The 14534-nt window shown below is 35.7% G+C and overlaps 1 protein-coding gene across 1 annotated transcript in view; it reads right to left on the bottom strand.

The window, feature by feature from the left end:
• Window positions 1–1519: 1519 nt before the first annotated feature.
• The window catches only part of LOC131067211 (uncharacterized), a 52785-nt gene continuing 39770 nt past the window's right edge, over window positions 1520–14534 (bottom strand). The window contains exon 3 of the mRNA XM_058002159.2: window positions 1520–2063. Within this exon, the coding sequence (XP_057858142.2) occupies window positions 1872–2063 (192 nt within the window). The 3' untranslated portion in view covers window positions 1520–1871. The remainder of the gene's footprint in view (window positions 2064–14534) is intronic.

The following is a 14534-nucleotide window of genomic DNA, read 5'->3' as shown; positions in this document are numbered from 1 at the left end:
GCTATAAAAGGTGACATAATTTGGTAAAATCCTTATCACATTACAAAGCTTTGTAGGGGTGATGCCTTTTCTCGAGTAGATATTTGTGAGCAATGTGTGATTGGACTCTCCACATTCTAAAAGGCTAAAAGAGGAATAGTCATGAAGATAGTGTTCACTGAAGCACTCCGTATGAGTGGAAGAGAGATAAGATAAATAACAAATTTAAGTTTTAGAAAGAATTTGTTTGTTTGTTACTATTTTCAAATTTCTATTGATTTAAATTTTTTATTTTCAAATTTTTAGGTGACGAAAGTTTTTGTTCAAGGTTATATGCTTTTGGATGAAGAAGAGAAAATCTCAAAAGGTTATCTCTATGAAGTAATAGACACAATCAAAGAGTCGATTATGATGACAAAAAAGAGGAAGTGCAAAATCATTTGACATTTTATTGGACGACATTTTCTTATAAAATTTTAAAATGGTGAAAAATAACATTAACTTCTTGTACTATGATAATTATATTGAAGTATGTTTTCCAAAATCTACAATGTCAGTTCCAATTTTCACTCTTTCTCTATTGCTAGTATTAAGAAAAGTGTTATATGCTCTATAATTCTCAATTATTAGAATCTTTTATATTTTGTATCTTGATTTATAGTAATAAAGTACTATGATAATTATATTGAAGTATGTTTTCCAAAATCTACAATGTCAGTTCCAATTTTCACTCTTTCTCTATTGCTAGTACTAAGAAAATTGTGTTATGCTCTATAATTTTCTATTATTAGAATCCTTTGTATTTTGTATCGTGATTTGTAGTAATAAATTAATAAATGATCTTTCTAGAGGGCTAAAAATTATTTCATAACTAGTTTTAAGGTGTATGTATTTACCTCCTTCACAGATAACATAACTAAAAATAACGTCAATCAACAATGATATTAAATACGTCTGCTAATAATTCATTTCACATGTCATACCTCAATTCCAGAGGCAATCCAAATGACCAAAACACCAGCAAGATCTTGACACAACATTAATTTTTTTTTAAATTCATCAATTGAATTTAAAATTTAACTACCTCCCACCTATCAACTAATTCATAACTGCCAAACGAGCTTACAACTACTGCAATCATCGTAAGCAAGCATATTAACACGCCCAACAGCAAATTACATGGTTGCTCTTATCACTGAAAAGGCTTGCAGTTTTTTATACAACATGTTAATGGCATGCGATTCGGGAGAAATACGCCTGACTGGGAAGAAATTTTACATATTATCAACAAAGCAGATCGAACAATACAGAATGCACATTTCTGACAAGAAAGTAAAACCCAATTGAACATTACATAATATTACATCATTCAATTCATTGATTTTTCGGTAAAACCTTAATATGCAAATTTCAAAATAGAATTTAAAAGACAATTGAAATTTTGAAGAATCGGGAAGTATTGGATGCATACAGCCTTACAGGAACTGTTGTTCAATAGGCAAATTAGAAGCGTGATAAAACTAGTTGGGAGACAACAAAAAAATATGTACTAAATGAAAAAATTAATGAGAACAAAATGACAAGAGAACCAACGATGTCTAGTTCAATTGAAGAATAAATGATCAAATCACTTGCCCTAAGCAAGACAGTAAGGTATGGTGAATGGCATTATTGCAATACGATACAAAGTACACTTAATCCATGTGCATTATCTTGCTTTTCATGAGCAGCTGGCAATGGAGGACTTATACATGTTGAATATCAGGGTAAATTTAGATGACATTTTGCATGCTTCCAAAAAATGGTGATTAACTCCTTTTAAGGCATCTGTATAAATTTCTCGTAAGAATTAAGGTTTGTTTAAACATAGCCTTATTACAAGCAAAGTGAGATTATAGGTTTCCGCTCTTGGACAGTACCAACTTTAATCGATCAACAACATGAGGTAATAATTGAATCTGCTCCTTAATTGTCTGGTCTACACATGATTCAAATTCTTTGGTGTGTGAAACATCCTTTTGATTAATGAATTTGGTTGCCTCTAATCTATCTTGACAAACCATCAAAGACCGCCGCAACCGCTCCTGAAATCATGGGACAAAAAAATTAAGAAATAAGTTAGTAGCATTACAAATAAATGTTTTGCATAAAAATGCACCGCTGGTTACATAATTGATAAGAGAAATTTTGGCTTGTTTCTTATTCAGCAAACAATTGTTACGAAAGCCTTGAAGACTAATGAGCAGTCTTGTCAATAGTCTTGTATTTAGTCTCATTATCTATTTCGTTAATTTTAATCTCTGTCATTGTCTTTCTCCTCGTAATATTATCCTTGCTACTTTAAGTGCTAACTTGTTGATTTATCCCCAACTCTCCCTTTCTATCTTGATCCTCTCCACTCTAATTTCAACTTATCCTCTCATTGTATCGTTACATATTCCCAGACCCAGCTCTTCACAGTGTTCCAATCCAATAATAATTTTTCATATTATTATAATTAATTTTTAATATCAAATTGTTCAGATTCAAAATTAACTGGTGCCACCAAAGCCATAATTATTTAGGCAGCTCCTCCTATGAGCTACTTGTTTTATTCCCTGAGTTTTACTCGAAAGGCTTCAGCTAACTCCATCCAATGTTCATCCACTTCGATGCTTTCATCTACATGTACAGCATTGGTCTATAGTTATTCCACTCTAATGCAGCCATGTAACTCTGCCCGTATATTGTAAAGTGCCACTTTGGGACCATGACAATAATGACGAGATGTGTATTAGGAAAGGTGATGCGCATCTTCAACGTATGAATATTTGGTAAAATTCTGTTCCATCTCAAAATGAGATGCCACACTTTGGGGTGCAATATTTTTCCTATAGGGTTGTTGAAACATTGGAAATGCATTTAATGTGGGTGGCAAATTGGAGAAATGCATGAGTGCCATGGTTCAGTGAGTAATGGCTTAATAGAATCATGATTTATTGTGGAAGGCAAATGAGCAAATGCATTTAATGTGGAAGGAACATTGGAGAAATGCATCTAATTAGTAGATCTTGTAAAAAGCAATTTACTGTGAGGCCACATGAGACATAATCTTTGGCACTTAAATTGGAAAGAGTATTTCGGTTGCCTTGGGGGTTGTAATGACTCTTGATTCTACAGTCAAACTTGGGCACCCACCTCATAGATGTGCTTGGGTGCATTGATCAAAGGTGGCTAAATAACTAAATAAGTTTTTCCATGTTGTTGCTCTCTTGCCTATAAATAGAAGGCTTAGAATGGAGGTTAGACACCATCTTTTGGTTGATCATCACCTTGTGCATACTCTTTGTGAGTGAAACTTGGTGCATACACCTAGAGGATTAAATTGCTTGTTGAAAAGATCCTAAGGAGCATGGAGTGGGGCATATGGATCTCATTTGTTCTTGGATCAGTCTCTTGAGGATTGCCATAGCAGTTGCACACTTCTACTAAAGAAAGGCATATCTTGCATAGTTTCCTCCATTATAAAGAGTACTGATCTCATGTGAAAGCTCAGAGCCTAATATCAAATTGCAATTGTTTTGTTGCTAAGAAATTAAGAATACATTGGTATGTTTTGAAGGTGATCTCATTTGTTCTCGGATCAGTCTCGAGGATTGCAACAGCATTTGCACACTGCTACTAAAGAAAGTCATATCTTGCATAGTTTCCTCCTTGATAAAGAGTGCTGATCTCTCTCTCTCTCTCTCTCTCTCTCTTAGTTGTTCTATTTTAACTTCCATTCTTATTATTTTTTTAGTGGTGTTAGTTGTTACTATGCCAGAATGCTGCAATTCAAATTGGTGATATTGTAATGTCCCCTGCTCGGGTTTGGTATAGTTTTAACAATAATTAATCTATTTTCAAAATACTAATGACTTATACTAGCTTGATCAAGAGTCAAGTCTATCTTACACGAGTCAAATCTGTGATATTTGATCTTTCTTTAATCTATCAAGTACTTGCTAACTTACCATTATTAAATACTCAATCTTATTCTGATTCATATAAATCCTTTACGCATTTATTAATTATTATTTGTATGAATTATTACGTGATATTACAGACTAATTTCTAAAAGTCTTATGTAACCATAACTATTATATTAATATCTATTATTATCAATATCTATATTTACAATCATTATATTACTCTTATTCTGATTTAAGTATATATATATATATATATATATAAAATAGTATTACCATTTATTTATAGATTTCCTAGTATCTTTTTATATTATTACTAATACTATTACCACTTAAAACAATCCTAATTAGTAATGTGTTTAGGGGGTGGTATTGGCAGACAGATCTGATGCATGTCAGATCTGGTCTGCTACTGTCTTGATATCCATATTAAATATATTGCACTCTATGTTAATATTTTCATTAATATTAACCTCTGCATGGAAACATTATCGGATTTCATATAGTAAAAATATATCCCCACGCATACCATCAAGGTCAAGGATGCTACCGCCGTAGCTTAATACTATTATGATGTATTCTGATCGGTGGTTCCCCATCATATGTATCCCCTTTGTAAATCTGTCTTTGAATGATTTATTATCTTTATAATTTATATACACATTGGCTGGTGTATGTACGTTAGATCTTCCTCTTCCACAACATACTTATTATATCACTCCTTATCTGATCTAATGCACGCTATATCTGTTCCAATATATATAATTATCTTCCCGTCTTTCTTTCCTTCAGGCTGTGCCCCTTTTATGCTCTTCATGAACCATACCTATATATTCCATCCCATGTTCCAATCTCTATATATCTTTACGTCTAAGGATCATATCCTTTTGAATAGACACTTAACTGAAGAGACGCGTCTTATTTGTTAATTGTATTCCTTCACTTGCAAATCTTCTCTAAATCGCACATCTTAGAAAATCATTAATAGCTATAATCAAATCGCATCTTCTTAAGGATATGTTTCTTTGATAGAATATACTTCGCTTCCCTTAGCACATCGTACTTAATTATCTTGGCTATTTATATTAATACGAATTGAATTCTGAATCGGCCAGCATGATAAGAACCGGGCTTAATACATTGCTTTAAAAACTGATCATTGGCGATCGCTGCTTCTATATGAATAATCCTTGCTAGTTAATTCATCTTCGAATATTGACTTTTCTTTTCCCTTGAATCAAATGACATCAGCGAGAGTCTATTAATTGTTGTTTATTTTAAACAAACACCCTCTGCATTTCCTCTTAGTAAACTCGCTGTCATAACATAAACCTTTAATTTCATCGTTGCTAGCACCGTAATTAACGATCAAGGGGAAAGTATGAAGTCTTACATATTGTAAGACAAATTCAAGCTTTTAATTATGATTTGTTTACTGTTTGATCTAGTGCCATTGGTGGGGACATAACAGATATCAATATGACATCTGTCATCCTAGGATTAAAAGTGAGAAATGTACCATATTTCATTTGGTATCAAAACTTAATTTTGAAGTTTTTGGTATTAGTGATTTCCACATTTCCTTACAATGTCCAATTTATCAATATGTGATATTGGCTCACCTTTTCCTCTGGTTTGCCATATTGTTTGCTTCATCCATTACAAATGCCAAGTGAAGCCTCCGTTTGCTTTTTATTTCAACTTGTTCAATTGGCAGAAACATCTTGTTGAACCAAACATCCTTAATATCCTGGCTCAAGAAGAATTGTTGCAACAAGTGTGCTCAAGCTTTGGCCTCTTCCTACGCATTTGGTTAATTCCTAACTCAACTACTTTAATTGTGTGATCATATGCTTGTAACAATACTTTAACTTGTCCTTAATATGCAATGACAGCCCACTAATATTTCATCTTCAGTCTCTCCCTACGTCTGTCAATATTCTAACTCAGCCAACTTAATTGCGAGTTTCTATTGTTGTTAAGAGATTCAGTTTCACAGTTGGCCTTTTCTCATGATGCAACGCATTAAGAGTCCATTGTCTAAGCAGACAGACTTACAACCTTCATAACTAGTCTCTCAAAAATGTTTAAGTCTTTCCAACCAGCTGCTAGTCAGTTCCCTGTGCATGAGCTATCAACATTTTGTATCAAAATTATCCTTTTCAGCCATCAATCCATGTCTTCATCTCATCAAACTATGGGAGGCACAGGTTAAAATCTGAAGCAGCGTGGCATTTGTGTGATTCTTAGTCTAAGAACAATCAGGTAAGTAGGGAGAACTCGTGAGGAAATGCTAACAAGAAATGGCTGGATACAATGCATCATGAACTTTAGAAGGAATTTTCCTTTTATTTCCAATCAAATTGGTATTTGGCTTAAAAGACACCTAGTTCAAACAACTCCAACCCACCCTTGCCAAGAAGTCAGGCTATTTCAGTGTCTAGTTATTTTTACAGCTTTTAAGACTATCATAAACTCTCTTGTAGCGCACTGGAGATAACAATTCCTTAAATCTGTTAAAATCTTTAACAAACAAAAGCATATCGCTTCTGACCCCCTTCTGCATGTGAATCAAGTGATGAAGCTTCTCAAAAAATAATCAAAACAAAAATATTATAAAAGCATGAAATGAATCATAAAATTTTGATGAAAATAAAAATATAATTGGACTTCACAATTAGTATAGCACATTATCTTGAAGCTAAGTAGCCAAGTTCTTCCCATTTCCCTACTGTCACTAGACTGAACTGGTTCTGGCTCTGAGAAGGCACCACTCTGTAGATGGGGTAAATAGGGTGCAGCCCTGTCACCTTGTTATCCTATGGGTAGACGTACCCAAAAGGTACCCAAGATGGCAAGGCTGTGCTCAGGGGAACCCACAGGCCAAAAGTGCCATTTTTATTTTAAAAACATCCAATCCACCCTTTGTTAACAATAAACAAATGGAAATAAACAAAACCACCCATGGGATGTGTATGAGGCCATGACATGGTATATGTGTATGAGGCCATGACATGGTATTACATGACATAGTATTACATGATGGGATATGTGTATGAGGCCATCTTTTCATTTTTATTTTTATTTTTAAGATGTGGATGGGGAAAAACCCTTTATGACGTGTATGAGGCCATGACTCCTATGACATGGTATTACATGATAAGATGTATTGTCCAAAGGGAAAGCCAAGGTAGTGGGTTCATAGTTGCATTAAAGGAGAAAACATAGTAGTCCATCATGATGAGAGACGTGGTTACCACAGTGGAAGTCCTCATGAGAACCATGAAATAGAAACTAGTGGATGGGGAAAAACTGTTGGTTTTACTTTCAGATTAACAATAAACTCAGAAAATAGATGTTTGTTGTTAGGGTTTTCAACTTAGTGAATGACAGAAAGCAAACAACAAACAAATGAAAATGAGACAAGACAATATTACCCTGGGAAAACCTCCTAGGAGGTAAAACCCAGCAAGAAGAGATCCTCAGATCTGATCATGAATTATACAATATTCTGATTACAACACTTATCTCTTTAGGAGGTCTGAAGTAGCCACACTTTAGAGCTGATGTAGATGACTAAACAGTATCAGGTCTACCACCTCAGATCTGCACTTTTGTCTTCATTAACCAGTAACCTGGTCAAAACTTTAGACGCCTTATTGTTGACAGCATGTTGCACCTTTCACTGTAGATATTCACACCTAAGGGCAGCATATGTAGTTCACATTCATGCACAGCAGACACCTGACTATTTTTGCTTCAACTTGAGAGCTAATTCGCATGATGAGAGAAAAAAATATAATTGTATAAATGAGGTCAAGTGGTTGTTCATTTATATGAGTCAAGAGGACCTATTTGAGGTCGGCTTGGAGCTGATCCCTTTTATTTATTTTATGACTTTTGGTTTATAGGGTCTGCCCTATTAGAGGGAACATGTTTCCCTTAGAGTAGCGTGTGTCTTTTAGTTATAGGGTCAGCCCTATTAGGGGGAACACGTTTCCCTTTAGTGTGGCGTGTGAGAGGGGAGAGAAGGGCCCAGCCCTTGGCGGATTCCAATGTTGTCTCAAGGCAATTGGAACCCGCATCCTACCTAGTTACAATCAACACTCCCTCTTAACTAGAGAGGAAATAATTACATAATCAGAATATCATAATCTTCCATCTTGCACACAAGCAAAGAATCGATTACATAATCAAAATGTTGTAGTCTTCCATCTTGCACACAAGCATAGATTGGAATTACATAACATAGTCTTCCATCTTGCACACAAGCATAGAATGGATCCACCTTACATTGTCCGCAGAGGGTGGAGAGGATCTTTTCTACCATCTTACATTACCCACAGAGGATGGTTGCATTTGCTCTTCTCCTTGAGAAGAATACCACCTTGCATTGCCCACAGAGAGTGGTTGATACAACACAATGTATCACTGAGGTTGAGACTCCTTTTCAACTAATGTTTCATTTTCCACAATACCAAGTCTGTCTCCGAAGTACACAAACTTCACTCTCGACAGGGGCTTGGTAAGAATATCTGCTAGCTGATCATCAATACTGACATACTTCAGCTGAATGGCACCTCTTTGCACCATATCTTGAATGAAGTGATAATGACTCTCCACATGTTTTGACCTGTCATGAAACACCAGATTGATAGACATCTTTATACAACTCTGATTATCACAATGAATAACTGTAGATTCCCAATGTTGTCCAAACAACCCAGCAAGGAGCTTACAAAGCCACACCGCTTCTCTAGAAGCAACACTTGCTACAATGTACTCAGCTTCAGTTGTACTTAGCGCTATTGAGGACTATTTTCTGCAAACCCAAGAGATCACTGTTGTCCTTGACACTTGCTGCCCAATCTACATCTGAGTAACCTTCCAAGGTTATTGAAGTGTTAAGTGGATACTTTAGGCCATAACCAACTGTGCCTCGCAAGTATCTTAGGATGTGTTTGGCTGCAACAAGATGAACATGTTTAGGCATGCTCATGAACTCGTTGAGAGCATTCACTACATAGCATATATCTAGACTAGTGTTAACTAGATACATCAGGGATCCAATCAATTGTATGTACTCAAATGGATCTACAAAATCACAATTAACTGCAGAAACACTCAACTTCTTTAAGTTAGATTACATAGGAGTAGACATGGGTTTACAATCCATCATTCTAAATCTTTTCAAGATATCAATAGAATACTTTCCTTGACTTAAGAAAATTTCGTTAGATCCTTGCCATACTTCTAGTCCTAAAAAATAATGCATTAGACCTAAATCTTTCATTTCAAATTCTGAAGCTAATTCTTTCTTGCATCTAATGATAAGCTCATATTTACCAGTAAGAAATAAATCATCCACATATAGAACCAGAATAAGCATTTCATCATTGGATGTTTTGAAGTAAATGTTAGAATCAGCATCATTTTTACAAAATCCTAAACTTAACAAGTATTTATCAATTCTTTCATACCAAGCACGAGGGGCCTGTTTGAGGCCATATAGAGCTTTCTTCAATCTGCACACATGAGTATCTCTTTCATGAATCTCATAACCCTCAGGTTGTTCAATATAGACTTCTTCCTCAATGACACCATTAAGGAAGGCAGTCTTAACATCCATTTGATGTAGCTTCCAATCTCTAGCTGCAGCAATAGCTATTATAGTTCTAATAGAAGTATATCTAGCAACAAAAGCAAATGTTTAGTCATAATCTATATCTTCCTTTTGAGAAAAACCAAGAGCTACAAATCTAACTTTCTATTTTTCAATACTACCATCAGCATTATGTTTAATTTCAACTAACCATTTAGAAAAAACAACAGATTTACCTTTGGGTCTAGGCACTATGCCCCAAACATCATTCTTGATGATTGACTGATATTCTTCATCCATAGCAAGCTTCCAGGCATGATGGTTCAAGGCTTCTTCAACATTGCATGGCTCAAACTCAATGAGATTGCTCATCAATGCAACATAGTTGGAGAATACTTGAGGTCTCTTGCTTTCTCTGAAAGTGCCATTGGGAGCTGCAAATCTTTCAGCTTCTTGAATGGTGTTTCTCACCCAAAGTGGCCTCTTTTTGCTAACAACAATGTCACTAGGTATATCAATGGGATTCATGGGCTCAGGTGAGTCATCGTGCTCTTCTTGAGGTGGAGGCTCAACAGACTCCCTTTGAATCTCAAGGTTAGTATCAATATGCATATCTTGATTATTATTAACCTCATCAACAACAAGTGAGCCTTTTGATTTCTTAAAAGCAATATCTTCTTCAAACATAACATCCCTACTTACCTCAACATACCTTTGATCTAGAATGTAAATCCTGAAGGCTTTGGAAGATTCACTGTATCCAACTAGCATCCCTTTCTTTCCGAAAGGTTCCAATTTAGTTCACTTTTCTTTAGGCACATAAACATATACAAGACTTCCAAAAATTCTCAAGTGGCTGATGTCAGGTTTGGATCTTGAGAAGGCTTCTTCAGGAGTCATATTCTTTAAAACACGGTGGGAACATCTATTTTGAATATAGACTGTTGTTCTAGAAGCTTCAGCCCAAAGAAAAGTCTGCAAGTCTTGATCATGGATCATAGCCTTTGCAGCCTCAACAATAGTCTTATTCTTTCTTTCAGCAACTCCATTTTGCTGAGGGTTGAAGGGAACATAGAACTCCCTCTTAATTTCTGACTCAACACAGAAGTCATAAAAACTGCCAAAGGTATACTCACCTCCATTGTCAAACTTTAAACATTTAATTCTTTTACCAAAAATGTTTTCAGCCAATGGCTTAAATTCTTTAAATCTATTTAAGACTTCATCAGATTTTTTAGTCTTTAAGAAATAAATCCAAGTTTTCCTACAGAAATCATCTATGAAGATTACATAGTAGAGACATCCACTAAGAGAAGCTACGGACATAGGTCCACATAAATCAGAATGAACAAGTTCTAATTTTTCTTTAGCTCTACTTTCACTTTTATGAAAAGAACTTCTAACATTTTTACTCATAGCACAACCTTTACAACTATCATCATGAAATTGACTGAGTTTAGGCATACCTTTAACTATCCTTCCGAAAGAAGAAAGAGCTTGAAAGTGTAAGTGTCCAAGCCTTCGATGCCATAGCTCACAGAATTCAGGGGTCTCATTAATAAGGGCTTGAACGGGGTTAGTGGAGAGCTTATACAAACTATCATATCTATTTCCAATAACATGAGCAGATTTTAAACTAGATTTATTAGGCCAAGCAAGTACTTTACCCTCGGAAAATGGTACTTGATAACCTTTATCTTCTAGAGCGGAAATAGAAATTAAGGTTCTTTTAATTCCAGGAACAAATAAGATATCACTAAGGTGAAGTGAAATACCAAAATTTAAATTTAAAGAGGTAGTGTCAGAACCTCTTACAGAATATCGAGCACCATCACCAATTACCACATGTAGACTGGTATCATTTTCTACTAAGTCCGAAAGATGCTCACGATAGCCTGTGATCTGTCTGGAAGCACCACTGTCAATCAGCCATGTGTTACTATCTGCGGGTATGCTGCTTGACAAGGCAGAAATGAATAAGAAGTCTTCATTTTGTTCTGAGGGTTCATTCTGACATTCTTTAGCATAGTGACCATATTTGTCACATCTAAAACATCGAACACGAAAGAGATCTTTTGGCTTCTTCCAATAATTCTAAGAGTTGGGAGGTCTGAATTCTCTATTCCTCTTAGGATTATTCTTCTTCCAATTATCACCTTTCTTGCATTGAGTTGCAAACATATGTTGATCATCCACTTGAGGACTCTTGAGTTTTCCTCTTGTGGCAAGGCAAGATTCCTCATGAAGACAATCATTCCGAAGACGATCAAAGGTTGGGAATTCAGATCTCCCACTTATGGATTGAATGAAGGAATCCCATGAATCTGGGAGACCATTCAATGAGATCATGACAATGTCCTTGTCCTCTATATTATGACCAGTTGAACCTAGTTGATCCTTTAGTTCAAAGATCTTCATGCAGTAAGACATAATTGAATCTTCTTTTGCCATTTTAATGTGAAGTAATTGTTGTCTTAATGCAATTGCTCTACTAAGGTTATTGATCTCATAAATACCTTCTAGATGCTTGAATATCTCTCTGGTTGTAGTGAATTTGGAGATAGAGGTGACAAGGTGATCTCTGACTGAGTCAATGATGAGCTTTTTGGCTTTGAGGGCATTCCTTTTAAACTGCTTTAGTTCTTCTTGATCTGTGAGCACAATCAGCTCTTTGTCTTGTACAAACTGAAGGAGATCATCTTCCTCAAGAGCAAGTAGGATGCGAACCTTCCAAGCAGCAAAGTTAAGTGCCCCCTTCGAGCCTATCTTCAACTTTCAGCACTATCATTGTCCTGACTGAAAATGAAACAGCAAACTGGAAATAAAAGACTACTGAAATCTGAAAGTTAATATATATATATATATATATATATATATATATATATATATATAACCTAGAGCTCCGATACCATGTTGGTTTTACTTTCAGATTAACAATAAACTCAGAAAATAGATGTTTGTTGTTAGGGTTTTCAACTTCGTGAATGACAAAAAGTAAACAACAAACAAATGAAAAATGAGACAAGACAATATTACCCTAAGAAAACCTCCTAGGAGGAAAAACCCAGCAAGAAGAGATCCTCAAATCTGATTATGAATTATACAATATTCTAATTACAACAATTATCTCTTTAGGAGGTCTGAAGTAGCCACGCTTTAGAGCTGATGTAGATGACTAAACAGTATCAGGTCTGCACCTCAGATCTGTACTTTTGTCTTCATTAACCAGTAACTTGATCTGCACTTTTGTCTTCATTAACCAGTAACCTGATCTACACTTTAGACACCTTACTCTTGACAGCAGTTTGCACCTTTCACTATAGATATTCACACCTACTAGCAGCAGATATAGTTCACATTCATGCACAGCGAACACCTGACTATTTTCGCTTCAACTTGAGAGCTAATTCGCATGATGAGAGAAAAAGATATAATTGTATAAATGAGGTCAAGTGGTTGTTCATTTATATGAGTCAAGAGGACCTATTTGAGGTCGGCTTGGAGCTGATCCCTTTTATTTATTTTATGACTTTTGGTTTATAGGGTCGGCCCTATTAGAGGGAACATGTTTCCCTTAGAGTGGCATGTGTCTTTTAGTTATAGGGTCGGCTCTATTAGGGGGAATACGTTTCCTTTTAGTGTGGCGTATGAGAGGGGAGAGAAGGGCCCAGCCCTTGGCGGATTCCAATGTTGCCTCAAGGCAATTGGAATCCGCATCCTACCTAGTTACAATCAACAAAAACCCCCCATGGGATATGTGGATGAGGCCATGGATAGGGCCAACGAGGTGATCAGAAGTAAGCTGGAAAATAATAGGGATAGGTATATGCCGTTGTGGGACATAATTGATAGGAGATGGGATGGACGGATGCACACTCCTCTCCTTGTTGCGAGATACTTGCTCAATCCTTTGTTATTCTATAAGACTCCATTCATGGATATTGATGCTGAGATCAAGCAAGGCTTCTTCAAGTGCATGGACAAAATGTTTCCTAACATGAAAAAATTTGATGCAGCTACGATAGAGTTGGAAGTGTACAAGCAGGCTAAGGGTTTTCTCTCTTCTAGGACTGCCTTGCAAAGTAGGAAGACCATCCAACCAGGTAGACTCTATAAACTTTTGACAATCCCTTTATTTTGCCAACATGCTCATTAAGTTTGTTAATATTTTAAGATATTCTTAATCTTACAATATCATCTCCATATAATGTGTTTTTCAGCTCAATGGTGGGTTTCTTTTGGAGACGAAATACCAAATTTAAGGTGGATGGCAGTGCGCATTTTGAGCCAACCATGCAGCTCATCAGCTTGTGAGCATAATTGGAGTGTTTTTTAACACATACATTCCAAGAAACGCAACCGCCTATCACAACAACGGATGAATGACTTGGTATTTGTTCACCACAACCTCTGCTTGAAGATAAAGAAAGCTCAAGGTGAAAATATTAATATATAGTTGCAGCAATTGAAATTGTATTCACTATTCATTGTGTTTCTCACTTGTAAGGCAAAAACTAATTTCTACATGGGCAAAATCAAGAACTATTGAGGGAGACTCACCAATTGACCTCAATGAGATAGATCCAAAGTCTAAGTTGATTGTTGCTGATGATCATAATCATCATCATGATCCTCCGTTTGAGACTAAAGATTTTGATCTCATGAGGGAAGCCAACTTGGATCCTGAATGGATTGAACAGGCTAGGACAAGCTCTCACTCGGGAGCTTCATCATCAAGGCCTCCTGCACTCTAGCATGTCATTGCCTACAGTTGATTTTTTGGAATTTTGTACTTAGTTTACAGGTTGACTTTGTACAAAATCACAAACTATATTGTAATAGACATTTTGATATCTATCACCATCCAGATATTATTTATGTTGTGGTCTGTTTTGTGCAACATAATCAGCAATATGAATATAAACAACGTAAATCTATTTTCTACAATTCATGTGTTGATGAAGTGTCTATTTTATTTGCCTACAATATCTCTATGCTATGGAAAT

The sequence above is a fragment of the Cryptomeria japonica genome, chromosome 3 (assembly GCF_030272615.1).
Source record: "Cryptomeria japonica chromosome 3, Sugi_1.0, whole genome shotgun sequence".
NCBI classification, from domain to species: Eukaryota; Viridiplantae; Streptophyta; class Pinopsida; order Cupressales; family Cupressaceae; genus Cryptomeria; species Cryptomeria japonica.
The sequence above is the reverse complement of the archived record's forward strand: the minus strand, read 5'-3'. Positions and strand labels throughout refer to the sequence as shown.